Source organism: Phalacrocorax aristotelis, chromosome 1 (assembly GCF_949628215.1).
Source record: "Phalacrocorax aristotelis chromosome 1, bGulAri2.1, whole genome shotgun sequence".
Classification (NCBI taxonomy): domain Eukaryota; kingdom Metazoa; phylum Chordata; class Aves; order Suliformes; family Phalacrocoracidae; genus Phalacrocorax; species Phalacrocorax aristotelis.
In genome coordinates this window covers 86,061,766-86,079,721 of record NC_134276.1, presented here as the reverse complement: position 1 = coordinate 86,079,721, position 17,956 = coordinate 86,061,766, and the positions used below count along the sequence as shown (strand labels likewise).

Here is a 17,956-nt window from a genome sequence, read left to right as displayed (position 1 = left end):
TAGGATTAAAAGAAATAAGCAGCACTGCAAACGACAAACGCCTTTTTTGTCTTCCTAAAAAACTACTTCAATCTATTTTTTAGCAGTTGTTCTTTTCATTCTAAATTGCAGAGGTTTGAAATGACAGCTTTCAAACTGCTTTCAGTGAAAAGTGCCCATGGGTAGCACTATGGAATTGTTTTTTATTTACCAAGCCAAACTGTAAGCTTTTTAGAGGGAACAATATTTTATTCTGGTTTATGTAGCATTTAGAATAAAAATGCAGATTGTTGGAACAGTGTATACTCTGCCCTGGTGTGTTCTGGGGATTACTCACATGGGCAAAGTTCGCCTTGTGCTTGGGTGCTGACTCTTCAGAGCCTGAAAACTGACATTATTAATTTAGGTATTAATAGGTCAGGAAACATCGAAGTTAGCATGACATGTACAACTCTCTCCTCCAGCCATTCTGTCATTAATCATATGTGGACACATGATTCCCCGATTAACATAAGAATAAAAGTTGACCTACTACACGCACAACTGTCTATGAAAGCCAGTGGTTCAAAAAGTACACAAAAAGTATAAGTCTTTACTAAACAGGAAGAACCATCTTTTATTTTAATATGCCAGCCAGATAAACCTACAGTTTTGCTAGCATCCTAATCAGCTTATCATCTGTGCTGTTCTCAGCGGAGTGCCAGTAACACTGCTAGTAAAAACCTTGTGAAATATAGGAAGAAATAAATGTAGCATTTCTATTGACATGTTAATACAGGTATTTCACAGGGTATGCGAATTAAACCCAGAGATCTTTTAAATTAAAAGTACTAGTCACAAACCTGAAGAAGTAATCAATTCTGACCACTAAAAGGATTTGAGACGGTACATACTGTAGAACTCTTTCAATAATAAGGCAAAACTCCAATGCAAGAGATTTTCTTTAAAAAGGTAAGAAGCAGGTATCTATCTCTTGAACTTACCAAAGTCACACAACTTCAGAACATCATTGTGGCTTATTAGGAGATTCTCTGGCTTTATATCTGGAGTATCAGAGTGAGACAGGAAAAAAATTAATGCTGTTAACGTCTCTTTTTAATTTTGAATGTTGTCAACAAATATTATTTCATTATAGCATATTTAGAGATATTCATGGAATCATAAACGAAGCATTACAAGAGCAACTGCTGAAACAGCTTCCAGCAATTCAGTTTGTGAACATGCAGAATTAATCTTCTGTCTTTTGAAGTCTTTTAAAGTGTTTCCCAACAAAATACAGAAAGATAAAAGGTGCTTACAGATACTGCTGGGCAGCAAAGCAATATGCAGAATATTGCATATTGCAAAATAATAAAAAGAACTGATATTTAATTACCCAGGTAACCAATAAAATGTTAAGTGTGTTCTGCTCAACATTTTCAATCGTGATGATCTTCTTGATCACCTCTTATTCGTTTAGAAAAAATGTTTTGTTTAGTTTTAAGCCCTTGTTTTATTCCTATATGGATATCATGGTATCCATATATGGTATATTTTTCAAACTATATTTCAAAAAATATTTTGACTCTAGCTTATGTTTCATCAGTCTCAAATATAAATAGCATATTGTATGAGAATTTTAATTTACTGGAAACATTGATTAGAAATGTTACTCTTGCAAAGCCACAAAGCAAAATAAAATTCTATTAAACCAGGATAAAATATGTAAAACTAGATAAAGTCACACATCAAGATAGGTACTGTAAGTTCTTGAAGTTTAGGGGAGAAAGGAAATATACAGAGCTGAATGCATGAAAATTGAGAGGAACTGCCTTAAGAAGTAAACCACAGGGGACCAAGCTTTAAGTTCTGGGTTATTTTTGTCCTTATATTCTAAGATTCAAAAGTGAAATGAGTGAGCACCATGAAACGTTTAAAAAAAATTCCTTTTCCTTTGGCAACATTTGTACTGCAGTTTCACTTTGCTGTGTGTATGATACAATCTTTATTCATACCCCAAGGACAGCTGACAGCAAGCTTTATATGTAGATGAACTTACTTTTAAAATGATCTGAGGTCATGCAGCAGACTTCAGACCCAGTCAAATTTAGATTTTTTTTTTTCTCCTGTTGATAGAGGATCGTAGAATTGTTTAGGTTGGAAAAGATCTTTAAGATCGAGACCAACTGTAAACCTAGCACTGCCAAGTTCACCACTAAACTGTGTCCCTAAGCACCACGTCTACATGTTTTTTAAACACCTCCAGGGATGGCGACTCAACCACTTTCCTGGGCAGCCTGTTCCAGTGCTTGGCAACCCTTCTGGTGACGAAATTTTTCCTAATATCCAATCTAACCCTCCCCTGGCACAACCTGAGGCCGTTTTCTCTTGTCCTATTGCTCGTTACTTGGGAGAAGAGACCAACACCCACCTCACTACAGCCTCCTTTCAGGTAGCTGTAGAGAGCGATAAGGTCTCCCCTCAGCCTCCACTTCTCCAGGCTAAACAACCCCAGTTCCCTCAGACGCTCCTCATAAGACTTGTGCCCTAGACCCTTCACCAGCTCCGTTGCTCTTCTTTGGACACAATATAAAGCAATTCCTTATATTCATGTTAAATGCAAATTAATTCAAGCTGTAACATATTTCCCTTTATAAAGCAAATTTCTACCTGGGGCTTGTTTCCATGTGGAGATCTACACACTTACCTCTATGAACAATATCATTCTTATGGCACCAATGAATTGCTTTAATTAGCTGGTAGATATAGCTTTTCACTTTTTCTGGTGGAACTCCATTTGGCATTTCTTCTAGCAATTCAAGCATATTCTAAATGTTTAAAAGACACATTATTTAAGAGTTATATTGTAGTTGCTAGAAGAATACATGCTTTCAGCATTCTGAAGTAACATAGGCCAGCAAGCCTGGCTATGAAAAATCAGTAGTTTAACATTCAAGGAGTATATTTTAATCATAAGCATACTACTAGCTGTTTTCATTCTACAGAAAGCACTTGTGAAGACAATCCTTAAAGGTGAACCACAAATATAGCACAAGTCCTTAAAACACTGTCATCAAACCACTTAGCCTAAAACTTCTAAAGAGTCATTCAGTTACAAAAAGTTGCAGGTCAGTGTGGCTATAGGAAAAGTTTAGTAGAGCACAGCATTTTGTAAATATACAACTGTGCTTTAACGTACCCTTTTCTTCATTATTAAGGTAGTTCTGCTGCTTTGACATAGCAAGGGCATGAATAACCACAAACCGTGCCTGTATGTGAATGGGTATAGTTAAAACAACACAAGCCTGTTAGTGCAAATGAAGTTAAAGATATAAAAATGCCTCATAAGGGCATAAGTAATAACCTAGGGAGTATCCTATAGCTATGTATCAGCTACATTGATCTTAGACATATTTGCACTACAGTAACTGTAGCCATATCAACTATCTTATGGATATACCTAGGGAAGAAAATAAACTGTTTGTTTATACTAGTAAATTTCCTCTTTGAAAAAGGACATTTATATTCCCATTATGTTAGCAAGTGTCTCCAATTTTGCACAATTAGAAGTACAATGGAGCTTGTACTCTGAATCCCAAATGAATAATGGGCAGCAGCAGCCCACTTGAAGACAGAAAGGTCTTATTTACTGAATACTGAAATAGAAATAAGTTTTTGTTCTGCTATATTGCCTTAGACAACTCATTTAATTATGGATTTAAGCATTTGTAGCTTTTTTCATTTAAAATACATTTACCTTGTCTTTGATAAACATTTTCTTTAGCTGTATAATAAAGTTTTTGAGGTTTCTCTTGTTAGATATAAGACATATACAAATATAAGATATACAAATATAAGACAAAACAAATGGAGACTTTGATAATATTTGAAAACATTTCTAAGTTTTGTAATCTGTGAATAAGTACTGGAACTGATGTGCTGCTTCTGCAACAGTAAGAACTGCTTCCAAGTTTCCTTAGAAATACACTTCAGATCTGAGAAAAGGAATTTCACGTTAAGGAGCAAGATTGATTTTAGTTAGACTCTTGTCCACACAGAAGCCTGGGGATCTGGATAAGTCAGTCAATAAGTTAGTGTTACAAATACAAACTAAAATAGCAGCATAAATGCAGTGAGACATAATCCCATACGAGGACATTAACTGAGGGGATCATGAATAAAGGAGATTAGACTAAATGCGTATTTAAGTAATCTGGATTTGAATATTGCAGAGCTAAGATTCCCTAAAGGACACAACGTGCTCATCACCAGCTAAAACAAAAATTAGCCTACTATGCCACATTGTATTTAATCCCTTCTACTCTTCCCTCACCCAAAAATATAGAAATCACCCTGGTCTTCAAAGAAACTGTTGCAGAAACTATTTGACATATCTGAAAATGAGAAACATTCATGGACTATGAAGTCTAACTGAAAGTAAAGGTGACCATTAATACAGAAATTACATTAGGCACAGACTATACTTGATGTCTACCTTTATCATCATATCCTTTTATTCTGATGCAAATGTTAGATATTGCAGCTTGTTTTTACCAGCGTTATGGAGTATACTTTAAAAATTGTTATCAGATCAATTAAATGTCTTTTACTTATACTGCTCTTCCAACCCAACAGTGAGCTTAGCCAAGTCAACTATAATACAAAATTAAATGTATGTTGTAAGTTGGTGTGTGATCAAAGACATTCCACGTGTCTGAAACAGTTACAAGGAACATGGGTGGAACAAGTCAAGCTTTAGATGTTAGATCTAAGCAAGATCCACCACATCAGAAGTTACTTATCTGCTGGTGAAAACCAAAACTGATTTCTGCCAAACTGTGGGCTAATATAGCTCACCTCACATTATGCAATAAAGTTATACAACATCATAAATTGTAAAACAGGGTAAAGGAGACACAGTATTTAGGGTGAGGAAACTTTACACATGACAGAATTGACTGAAGAGGACTAGCTCTCAACTAGACTGCAACATCACACTGGCAGGATATTAAATGAAAATTTCAGTTGAGAGAACAACAGCTCATGAAACCTACAGAGATACATATATTTAAGCTTGCATTTGTTTTTACTGTGTGTATCTGACTGCCATCTAATTATTTCCAGGAAGAAATGCTAAACGGTTAGAATACAGAGAGAAGGTCTACCTTTATCATGAAAGTTGCAAAAATAACAAAAGACCTATCTGTTCTAGGTTGTTTCACCCTGGAAACAGACCAGGATGCTTGGCAGTAGTAGGCCAATCTAAGGAAATTTTGGAACCATTTCAAATGAGGTCAGGATTGGAAATAATGACAGTGATCTTTGCCAAATCTCTCTAAGCAACTATTGATAGTGGCCTTGTTACAGAAATATACAAACAAATCCTATTTTTAACAGGGAAGTATGGAGAAAGTTGGAATAAATTCTAAGGTCAAAGGTCTACGAGCTTGTTTTGAAAGACTGTGTCAAGATTCATTATACAACATAACACAGAACAGTTAATCAGCTTTACAATGAAACTGGACTATAGAGTTTGGATGGAATTTTTTCTTCAAATGATATTTATTCCCGACTACATACTTTGAACACATTTGTGTCCATATATAGATTTTTTTTCTTTTAAAGACCAACACAAGTAGTAAAAAAACAGTAAAGTTATCAGGGTTGCTTTCTCACAATAAATGTCTACATTTACAATTTACATTTACATTTAATACAATTCAGATTGTATTAAAGTTTCTGCTGTTCCTCTTTATAGATTAGAATAGCTTGATTTTTAAAAGTTATAGTAATTTTAAAGACTTTTCCAGTAAGCTGATGGTTTAACTGTGGCAAGGATAGTATAAACTCAACTCACTTTTTCCACATATTCAAAAACTAAGTACAATTTTCCTCTTCTTCTGAAGGCTTCCTTCAGCTCCACTATGTTCTCCTGTTTCAAAGTGCGAAGCATTTTAAGCTCTCGTAAAGTGGTTTCTTTGACTTCTTCATTTTCTAGAGCGCAAAGTAAAAATGACAGAGTAAATCCTATTAAAACCAAAACAAAAACCCCAAGTAATAAGTGTTATAAATCTTTATTTTGAACCCCGGATTAAATTCTCTGTTTCTAGATATTACAGAGGAAAAGGCTTATTATCCACTGTGGACTGACTCTGCTGCCTGGATGCTTCTGCTCAGTACGAGAGGTAACCGAGACTGTGCTATCATCATGCAACCCTCACAGACTTTGTGGCACTACCACCTATGTTTTCAGTGGAAGAAAAAGTCATAAGCAGCAAATAATTTGTATTTCTATCTTTTTCATTATGAAAAGCATTAATATGCTTCAAAAAATACGCATAGATGTGTGCAGACACATCCTCCACCCCACAAATATGTCACACGCATGAAGGACTGGTAAGGTTAACACATCCTCAGCAGAAACACTGGATGCAAAGCTCATGTTTGAGCAATGTCTGAGAAATCTACCTGATTCTAAAATAATTTTATTCTCCAAAAGCCAGACTGAAGCACTGATCTGTAAGTCCTGTAAGTTTCCCCATGAGACTTTTAATGGAAATTGCAATGCAGACCAGTGTAGTGGCCACAGAGGGCAGCAGAGCAAGTATTGATTCAATGAAGCCTTGAATCTGATTCTGAGTCAAATTCAACTGTTGTTTTGACAATTTAGTTGTCTGAAAGTTGTTCAAGAAAGAAGGAGTGTTTTACTAGAGTTTTGCACACTTCTTATCATCATGGGGCCCTGAACTGACTGGGTTTTAGAGCATACTAATGTCAAGTAAACTAGATTATGTTAGGCTTTATTTTTCATTTAGTAAAATGAAATCCATTAACTTGGTAAATTTGCCCATGCACATGTAGAAGCAGGGTTCTTAATCTCTCAGAACTGTTATCCACAACAGAGGGATATTAAATGGATATATTGCATGACTTCAGAGCCAAATCACGTTTGTAGGTCATGTACCACAAAGACAGTCAGAGAGAGAATAAGAAGACAAAGGAAGAGAAATTGTTTTTCCAAGCAAGCAAAAGGCAAAAACAGGTTTGCAGGGGAGAGAGAATACACAGGTCATGCAAATGCATATAATCATCATCAGAAGAGAGAGAAGGAAAAAAAAATATGAAGTGAAGCAGGAGGGAAGAGGAAATCAAAATACTATCATCACAAATGTTTTGATTAAAAAAATATATAATTTAGAGCAATTGAAATCATTTCATTTTAAAACTGAGTGCTCGGTGTTGGCTTGCATCAGCCTGATTACATAATTTCATCTATAACTAGACACTCTCTTTCCAGTGTATTTAGCATGCATATATCAAACAGCAAAAATTCAGTGGAACAAAAATGGCAATAGAAACAATTACAGTATATTCAGACTTGTAATGAACTACCATATTAACAAGACAGATGTGAAATGGGCTGAATCAAATCCGTCAAAAGAACTTCTGTCATATTTCCAGAAACTTGTAAACAACTAGCTACAACTCTAAAAAGCAGTCATCAGTCACGTAAACTGATATTACGTAATACTCTTGGAAAGCCAGACCTAATGGCAGTGTTACATTTTTTTCTTTTCATTTTTTGGTAGACAGGCTAACATAATAATCCTGTACACCACAATTAAATTATCTCCTACATTCTTTAACAGGGATTTAAAACAAATTTCTGAATAGCAGAGCTAAAAGATTCATCAAAATTACCCTTCAAGTGTCTGGCAAAATCAGTTGCAAAGCAAGAGTTTGCATTGCATAAAACAACAGACAAATCTGACTTTTGTGGGTGTAACTAACTGAAAATTATGGCCCTTGTAGCCAACCACACCTCCATGGCCACCAGCAATTCTGTAAGAATAACAAAAAAGAAGAGTTTGCTAAAATAAAGTTCCTGCTGTTTCTTTAAACCACATTGTTAGCTTTCAGCTAAAGCCTTGGTATACGGCAAATCATAGCAGTGACGCCTCAGACTGGGGTGACTCCTCTTATTGCTTCATACTTGGCCTCTCCTTCTGTTTGTCCTAGTCCATTAGGGATCAGGGCTAGCTCCTGGTCTACACAAGGCAGACAGGTTGCTCTTGTGGTTGATTGCTAGTTTTGCCTATGATAGGATTCACTGTCCCCCAACAAATGCAGGTCAGAGACCCAGTCTTGTTTTATATAGATCCTTGGTTTTATTACTGCTGGGTGAGGAATAGGTGTGTGCCGCACTGGCAATAATTTCCATGTGCCCTGCCTTCTGCCGTCCACTTTGCCAGCAACAGAAAGCCTTGCAGGAGTCTGCTCTTCCCTCTTCCTCCCCAGCAAACTCACCAGAGTACACAGAGGCTGCTGTGAGGGGGCAAAAAGCAAGTTTCCTGTGGAGTGTGGAGCCTGCTGAAGGGAGGGCAGAGCTGCTGCCTCACCGCCCAGCTCCCTCAAATCCTCCCATGGATCCCCAAGAACTCCCAGATCCCTCTTCCACCACTGACCTTCTCAGTGACTTCCCTCAATCTGCTCCATTTACCCCTTCAAGTCCCCCTAACGTTTAGAACCCCTCCACACATGACAGGTGATAAAGCCCAAAGGATCTTGAAGCTGCTACTACAAGGGGAGTTTTTGCCATTTTCTGATCACAACCAGTTTCCAAGTGATAGATCTTTCTACCATATGGCACCACAATCTGAGCCTTATTAAGATAGATGCACCAAGAAAGAAAGGTAGTTATCTAGTTGGAGTGTATAATGCAGTCCCTGGGCAGGCACGACAGATCAAGTGCCTTGAATATTCACAGAGCTAATAAATCATGATCGTTTTTAAATCATGTCTTGATATATCAGACTACTTATTTTAACCGGAGAGATATTAACAATGAAGTTATTGACATGAAACATTATTCAGCAGAAAAGGTTACCTTCACTGTCTTTGAATTTCTTGATAGCCACAATTTCATGTGTCTCCTGTAAAACAAAGGCAAAGAAAGGGAAATGAGCAAGTTCTGTTTTCTTTTGGGGTTTATTCCCCACCCCCCCCCGAGTATCAGACAAATAAAAAAACAGCCAGAAAAGTTTCACAATGCAAAACAAGATTAATTAAATATCTGGTTAATACCTCAGTGACCAGGCCAAATGCAATACAAAACCACACATAGCAAATACATCACAATTAGGAACCCCAGTATGAAAAAGCAAAGTCAAGTGCCAAAAACTCATATTTAAATACCTTGTACCAGATATCAATTACATTTTCAGAAGAGTTGTTCCTGCGACTCTTGTTGGTTAGTTATTCTGAAACTCCAACAATCTTTTATCTCACCAAAGTATGAGTGTGGGTGCTTATCGCTGTGAGCTGAAATGAAAATACTGTCCCAGTATGTGGGTAAGGCTTACAATGAGACCTTGTAATTTTGTTTGCCAAAAGCTTTTGGGTTTCAAAGTTCAAATATCCACAAAGAACACAATTTTAAGAAAGTAAATTCTCTGTGCCTCCTTAAAATAATTGTCATCTATCTAAAACCAGAATCACTAATTGCATTTGAAAGTGTTAATCTGTGCTTACTTTATGTTCATAGGAGATGACACCTTAATGCCTGCCTGCCTTTGTATTCCTCTGGTATTCTCTATTCTCACCAAACCTGCTCATAATAGGTCATGTTCTCTTAAATGAAGATGTTTCTCGTCATGTGCGCGGGAATGCATTTAGCGCATGGCCAAAATGTCGCCAACATGACATGACTAGTGCAGGTCTGTTCATAAAATGATGAAGCACCTGAATTTTAGTAACATGATGGGAAAGGAGCTTTAAGATCAGAGTAAGTGCATGTGAGCAGACGTGCAGTAGGCTACCTGAGTTATTTGATGAGATAGATCTAGCTTACATGCCTTTTCCAATCTTCACAGTTTGGAAATATCCCACTATTAATAACATACAAAGGCTGGACTGGAGAAAAGCAATTAAAAAATGAAGCCCTTGTGGAACACCTGAAGACACATGCATAACCAAGTATTAAATAACACAAATGTCTACTCTGTTTTTCACTTCAAACCATCACAATACATGAGCCTGTAAAACACTTGATCCCATTTAAAATAAAAACACCTGGAAAGACTACTGTAGACAGTGAATAATACTTTTTAAGGCCTTTAAACGAAAATCAGTACTACTATGAATAAAAAGCTGGAAAGTATTATAACGTAGGGCAAACTTCACCAGGCTGAGAACCTTGTGGTTTGTCCAAAACAAACATGAGAATATTTACGTGTGTGTGTGTACAATTTGCACGTTTTTAGTAAAAAAAAAATTCCTTTTATCATCACTCATAACTTCCATCTGAAAAACTGGGAACATTATGTTGTGTATTGTGTTAACTGACCAAACTATATCTACCCCTCTCTGAAGGTTAGTTCAGTAGAAGCGGCACATGCTGCTAGCTCTTAGAGGGGACTTGCGTTGCTCTTCTGCTACTGAAACCTACCCTTCATACACACTGGTCTAATACGAAGGCTGATAACTTTACATAAATTCAGCTGAGACACTACAAAGGTCCAAGCACTACCCTTTGCTCTGCCAATTTTACAGAACAGAAAAGAGAGGGATGTCAAAGCTAAAGAGATAATACACATTTCGGGTTCAGAGTGATTGTGAAAGGCTTGTCAATAGCTTTTATGTCAAATATAGTTCCTACATATTTTTGTTTTGGGAAGCTTATAAACTGGATAGGTCTAAACTAAACTGAACAGACTACTAATTATATTGTTACTACTAAGTTATAGTATTGTTATATTTACTAACTATAATAATAACAGCAATAGTTACTAGCACTATGAAGAAACACTGCTAAGAGAGCAAGTACATTTAGCTCACTGTTAGGTGTTTTGGCTAATTAAGCCTCAAAGGTTTTTCAGAAAAGGAACACCATAATTGCTCTTAAAAGTCAGTCAGTCAGCCAGCCTCTGCTGACTGTAACATGCCTATGTTTAGATAGCGTGCATGCACCACTTTGCAGATGAGCCAAATTTATCCATTAGCATTACATTCCTATTTCACATGAAGGAAAAGGAAAATCCATAGATGTTTCAGCAACCTTCGAAAGGCTGTATTTTTATTCTCGAAGTAATGGCGAAGTACACTGAAAGAAATGTAGGAGTTAAAAGCTCTTGCCTCACACAGAAGGCAATTCTGCACTATTCAAGAAAGCTAGTCCATGTAGCTTCTCTGCCATATGCTGCTATCCCTGATGTGTACAGTGAATGTGATTATTTTGGAAATTAAGTTTTAAAAGCTCTTGGGTCACAGTCTTGCAAAGACTTATGTAAGGTATGCTATCAAACGCCCTGTAGGATTTTGACTGCTCACTGCATTTAAAGCACCAGTGGCTCTCTGAAGAACAGGAACATAAAGACTTTAGCAAAGAATCGCAGAATCATAGAATGTCCCGAGTTGGAAGGGACCCACAAGGATCATCGAGTCCAACTCCTGTCTCACTGCACAGGACAATCCCAAATTCACACCACGTGTCTGAGGGTGTTGTCCAAGTGCTTCTTGATTATTGTCAGGCTTGGTGCCATGACTGCCTCCCTGGGGAGCCTGTTCCAGTGCTCCACCACCCTCTGGGGGAAGAACCTTTTCCTAATACCCAACCTAAACCTCCCCTGGCACATCTTCCTGCCATTCCCTCTGGTGACCAATGACAGGACTCGAGAGAAGAGATCAACGCCTGCCCCTCCTCCTCCCCTTGTGAGGAAGCTGTAGACCATGATCAGGTCTCCCCTCAGTCTTCTCTTCTCCAGGCTGAACAAACCAAGTGACTTCAGCCGCTCCTCATAGGGCTTCCCCTCCAAACCCTTCACCAACTTTGTGGCCCTTCTCTAGACACTCTCTAGTAGCTTTGTATCCTTAATGTTCTGTGGCGCCCAAAACTGCACATAGTACTTGAGGTGAGACCAGACTAGTGCAAAGTGGAGCGGGACAATCACCTCCCTCAACCGGCTGCAATGCAGTGCTTGATGCACCCCAGGACACGGTCGGCCCTCTGCTGCCAGGGCACATTTTGGGATCATGTTCGACTTGCCGTCAATCAGAACCCCCAGGTCCCTCTCTGCGGAGCTGCTCTCCAGCCTCTCGTTTCCCAGTCTGTCTGTACATCCAGCGTTGCTGTGCCTCAGGTGCAGAATCCAGCACTTGCCCTTATTAAACTTCATATGGTTGGCGATTTCCCAGCTCTCTAATTTGTCTAGATCACTCTGCAGGGCCTCTCTGCCCTCGAGAGCGTCAACAGCTCCTCCCAGCTTTGTGTTTTCAGCAAACTTAATTAGTATTCCTTACAGTCCTGCATCCAAGTCATTTATGAAGGCATTAAAGAGTACTGGCCCTAAGATGGATTCCTGAGGAATCCCACTAGTGACTGGCCAACTTAGCAACACACATATGGAAGAAAAAGTTATCCAAACAATTCTAAATAATATAACATTTAAGAAATTTTAATTTGAAAAGCTTTATCACTTGTATTATTTCATTAAACTAATTAATGTTGCCAAAATTAAGCAATCAAGAAATTACGCATAACGTATTCCGCACCTTGAAAAAAATCCCCAACAAATAATGTATTTAAACAACTTGAAGTGAAACAACACCGAAATCCAACTAGACAGTAAGTGCTTTGAGGAGTTGCACTAGTAACATTTTGTCCCTCCTTAGGGAGGGACATTCTTGTGTAGGTTTCTTGGAGGACCTCATCCTACCTAATGGCATCCTCTAAGAATCAGCTACCGGTGAAGCAGTCAATCCAAAGCTAAAGGGGATACAGGGACACTGAAGATTACTGTGCACAGATTTTTAAATAAAATGCACCTGTTTGTCAAAAAATCTGTAACTTGCCTATGACGTGGAACACCTCCAAAACTGTAGGGTTTGGGAGTGCTCCAGCAGGCAATACAGAAAATTGAAGCTGAGTGCACGTTTCCCATTTCTCGGTCGAGTATTCTAAACCAACTAAATAGTTTCTATGAGGTGATGTAAAAAATAGTAGCTCCTCATTGATCATGTTTTAAACTAGTTTCCAAAGGAAGAATCCATCTTAAACACCCTGTTTGTCTGTCTCTCTGTTTGCCATCACCACTAGTAATTTTGAACTAGATGTCCAGTTTTAACCAAATTTTACAGAGGAATACGAGTTTTAAAGACAGAAAATCTCAAAAGAAAAAAAATCTCAAATTTGTCAGCCATATATAGAATATCCTTCCTTGGGGGAAGAAAGGAATAAGAACTCAATCTCCCGTACATTGTATGATGTTGCAGACAAGTAGCATATGTAGACTCTGCAACGAACTAACATGCATAGCTTTTGATCAGCCATTGTACATGACTCTCATTTACACTAACTAATACAGAATGAGATTAGAAAACATAGAGTACATTTTGTATATGGACCAATACAGCAAGCATATAGAAGGGGTGGTAAGAGTATGCTGCCTGGATTAGGAGACAGATGGTAGCGCTCTCAGATGATTCAGGCCCAATCTGAAGCTTCAAACAAGGACTGACACGCACGTGGTGCAAAGCAAACAAACAGCACCTCGCTAAGCCCTGAGAAGATGGACAGAATTGAGGGTATGAGGAAGCGCTTTGAGCAAAGAGGGAATTCAACAGTGAAAATGCAGATTCCTGTGGCAATCTGAAAGGTTCTTTACAGATCAAATTTAGACTATGTTACTTAAATCTTTACTTATAAGTCCTTTTGGAGATCTGAGCTCTTTTGTGGATCTAGTTCTCTGCTCCTCAAAAACAAGCCAAATTGCAATTCTCCAAAATAAAACTGTCATTCTCTAAAATATCTATTTTTTGCATTTCAAAAGGTTTTTTTCAAGACTGTACTCTGAAACAGAGCAGTAATATTCAGTCTGATTGCAAAACCCTCGTCAGACAATAGCTTAGTATCCGACTCCTAGCACTGAAAATTCTCACATCCAACTAATATACTGTCTACATAGATAAGCTGTTACTAGCTGATTCAATGTTAGAGACTTCAATGAATATCACAGAAAGAAAATACTCAGGTATCCTAAATATTCTGTGCTCTTTATGAAACACAGAACACCCCTTCTGATCTCTACTACTAGTTTATATAATGAAGTATAAAAATTTTAGTTCACTTAGCTGTAGTTTTACCTCACTCAACTACATTTATTACTAAGCATCTCATTATCTTGCTCTACTAAAAAATTCTGGCCTCAATATTTCACTTTACATTCTGAGGCAACAGCAAATTTGCAAATGCACGAGTCAAATCTCTGTTAGCATTGGCACGACCTCTGCTTACTGAGCACGTATATTATAAACATTCTATGTTATAAAACTATAAGAAAAGCACTGTTTTACAGTTAAGTATGCAATAACAGATAAATGTTACTGAAAAGACTTTGTGTAAAAGTTAAGGATGTACACAAACTCATTATTCAGATTCTATGATTACAGGTGTCTAAAATGGGGCAAAATCTCTTTCCCATGTACAACTCTGCTAATACCATTTAATGAGGGTAAGACAAAAACGTCTACATCTGGGTCTGTTTATTTGCTTTAATATAGAGGAGGAAGGAGATACCTGTTCACAAGAAAAGGATATCTCCAGTCCTGGAGATGGGAATGACTCCATGCTAGGGCTCAATCCTCTGCTTTACCTAAAAATACACACGGGAATTGCTTCTGCAGAAAACATGGGATTTACTGTCTGTCCACTCAGCCACAGATGAGAGATGATTATCCTTATGGGAGCTGAGCAGTTCCGACAGCTCTTCTGCTAGGTACACAAAAAGATTCTTGAAAAATAGTTAAGATTATGTCCCTCAGAATGTTACATCATTAAGCTATAATTTTACTGCCTCACTGTATACAATTACAAGAATTTCTCAAGCATGGAATTTTTTAAGCAAATGAAAGAACAAATGTTTATAAAAATCAACCAACATGAGTCAAGATAGTGAAAGTCAAATACTGAGCAAGAGCCGTGGAGAAGCAGCATGTTGCTGCCTTTACTCAGGCAGTGCTGCTCCAGCAATATCTAGTACATCACACCAGGGTTTTATGCTGATATATCAAGTGGCATATTAAGATATGATGTTGCATGTTATATGATTGGCTCACATGTTCCATCTGTACAAGGCTATAAGGCCCAAACAGAAATGCATACTTAACTTCTGCTAGAAAAAGTTAAAGGAATCGCATTCTCTACTCACAGATAATATTTACATTTTATAAAAATAATTCAGAAGCAAGCAAGCAACTGTGATTTGATCCTCACCAATGTATAATTATACTCACATGATTTAATTTGCCACAAAGACACATATTTTAAAAAGTCAATAATATTGACACAAACATATCCTATGGCTAACATCTCTTCTGAACAAAGTACGGTTTTACTTTGACTTGCATAGCATTATTATTTTCTTCAACATTTAAGTATTTAGAATAGATCTTTTGGTAATCTTGATTCCAGCAAAAATCACTGAATATTAAGCAATCACGAGCGAGACAACAGAAGCCCATGAAACCTTTACAAGACAGTAAAGCATTTATTTTTCATGAGTCACTTAAAATGAAACCTTAAAAAAACCCAGCAAATTAATTTTTCAAAGTTATTCTCAAAACAAGAACATAAAATATTAACATTTTAGTCAGTATCAATCAACGTATCATAAATGTAACGTATGCCATCATAGAAGTCTTTAAACTTCAGCCAAGCTACCTCGCAATGCAAGTTCTGAGACGTAACAGGCATTGTTACCTGCATGTAAATCAGGTCATTAAGACATTGTCCAGACACTGTCCTGACTCCATTTGCTTTCTGCCTTAAAACACTGCTACCTTTGGACAGCACTATCAGATCAGAACACAACTTCCTTTCTTCTCAAGACTTCTAACATTAGGTCCTCGCAGTTTTGCAACATTACTTTCAAAATCTAGTGGAGTATCTTAGAATATTCTCTGAAGAAAAAAGAGTGTGCAAGATGATGGATTCAATCTATTTTTTCAAGCAGTTTGACATTGGGAAGTATAAGGCATAGCACTGCATATTCTTGTACACCTAAAATACTTTGGAGAATTTCCCTGAAGAGGTATTTCTCTATTTTAGTCTTACATTTCTCCCTTGAGAAAATTGTAATTCTCCTATTTTTCAGTTTAAAAACCCCACACTTGGTTTACCTATGACATATCACTCTTATCATAGGAGAACTTTCAGGAAATTACTTCCTAACCCAAGAGCCCTATTCAATTTTAGGGAGACAGAGCTTCTGCAAAATAATGACAGAACAGTAGGTCTGGGTTACCACAATGTCTTTATTTACTGGAAAATTGATAAGAAGTTTTCCAACACATACATGTTACAGTTTACTTAAGAAGCATCATCTAGAATGAATTACCACAAATCAATTTTGAAAGCAAAATATTATTTACTAACCAACTAAGAGCAGGAGAAGACTCTTGATGGGACAAAGATTTATGTACTTCCCATGCCCATTTTAAAGAAGATTGTCACACTGTGTCCTAGCTGAGGAAGAACAAAAGGAGGACTAAAGAATACTTAAACCACTCTGGACCTGCTAGAAGATTTCCAAAGGGGTGCAGCTATAAAAGCTCAGCTATTCCACTGGGTGATGCATAAGAAAAGGATGAATCCTGCAGCTACCAGGTTGTCAGGAAACTACCAGTAAGTATGTGCAATGATGAAACGAGACTATTTAAAAAGATACAAGCAGATTGAAACTGTTTCTCCAATTTTTTTGTCTTTCATAAACACTTACAACAACTGTTATGTCTGTTCAGATCTTACGAGTAAATGCATGCATAACCAATTTTACTCATCTGGTTTACATCAAGAGTAATTTAAGGGAATCATAAACTGCAAGCATTTCTCACCCAAGCATTGGACAAATCTGTAAGCCAAGTGCGTGGCCCATCTGTATCCACAGGCTCACAGATTGGGGTCCCCCCTTGAACTGCCCCAGCCCCCATGGCAGGCTTGAGAGACACCAAAGGGTCCCTCCTTCCCTCGTGGCAGAGGCTCTCCAGACTGCAGTAAGTTTACAGGCTTGCAGGATGGTTGGGGCTGGAAGGCACCTCTCAACCAATCTTGAATGTCCCCATCCCTGGGGATATTCTGAATATCCTTGGAGATACTCAAAATTCACCAGGACAAGATTTGGAGAAGCCTGCTGTAGCTGACTCTGCTTTGAGCAGCTATTAGGAGGCACACCTGAATCCCAAGAGGACTGTGTTACAATGTCTGCATTTTATATTCTTCAAAAACTTGAATTCTACCAATTTATGGGGTTTTCCTCCTTGACGTTCCACAAAAGTTACAAAGACCAACCTTAGCCTTGCAGGCTAGTCCCCACCACTTTCATTTAAGATCAGCAGAGGTGCACAGAGTGATTCAGAGCAGGACTAAAGTTAAGGTGCCTTCAGTCACCTCTGCATAAACAAAGGAAGCAACTTCCCTAGACTTCCAAGTAAGCCTAGGGCAGCTGATCCCTCTAGACTGAAGCTGGCTCTGTGCAAGTCCTCCCTGCATCCTCTTTTACATCATGCTGAATGCTGGCTTTTCTTAAACATCGGGAATTAGCAGCTTCTTTAACCCACGGTTATAATGTTAGCAATTTGAACAGTCCTACAACCCTAAAATACTACCCTGAGAACAACACTTGAAGGAAGTGAACCTACTCAGTATTTTCTATTAACCACTGGGCTGATGATAGCGGTTAGCATTGAAAATGTCATTCCAAATGGGTTTTTCGTATTTACTTACAGTTTTCTCCAAGCAAAAAAAAAAAAATAAATATATATTCCCAAAGAATCTGTACAATAGTGTAATGAAAAGGATCTGGAATAAAAAGCAGCCTTTAAATACTATAAATGAAGCTATACTGGCATTTGACAGTAAACTAATATTATTGTAGCAATTTTTTTTTTATAATCTGGCCTTCATTTCATCCTATTTTAGCACTATTGTAACACTAATCTATATAAT

The 17,956-nt window shown here is 37.6% G+C and overlaps 1 protein-coding gene across 5 annotated transcripts in view; it reads right to left on the bottom strand.

The window, feature by feature from the left end:
* Window positions 1–17,956, bottom strand: part of CDKL5 (cyclin dependent kinase like 5) — a 142,207-nt gene that overhangs the window by 48,696 nt on the left and 75,555 nt on the right. For all 5 annotated transcript variants that reach the window (XR_012661097.1, XM_075096438.1, XM_075096456.1 and 2 more), the window contains exons 4-7: window positions 8,846–8,891; window positions 5,816–5,952; window positions 2,666–2,786; window positions 963–1,022 (exon numbers count right to left, since the gene is read on the bottom strand). Coding sequence is in view for 4 of the 5 variants with exons in the window: in XM_075096438.1 (XP_074952539.1) it covers window positions 963–1,022; window positions 2,666–2,786; window positions 5,816–5,952; window positions 8,846–8,891 (364 nt within the window). In the remaining variant the exon portion in view is untranslated. The remainder of the gene's footprint in view (window positions 1–962; window positions 1,023–2,665; window positions 2,787–5,815; window positions 5,953–8,845; window positions 8,892–17,956) is intronic.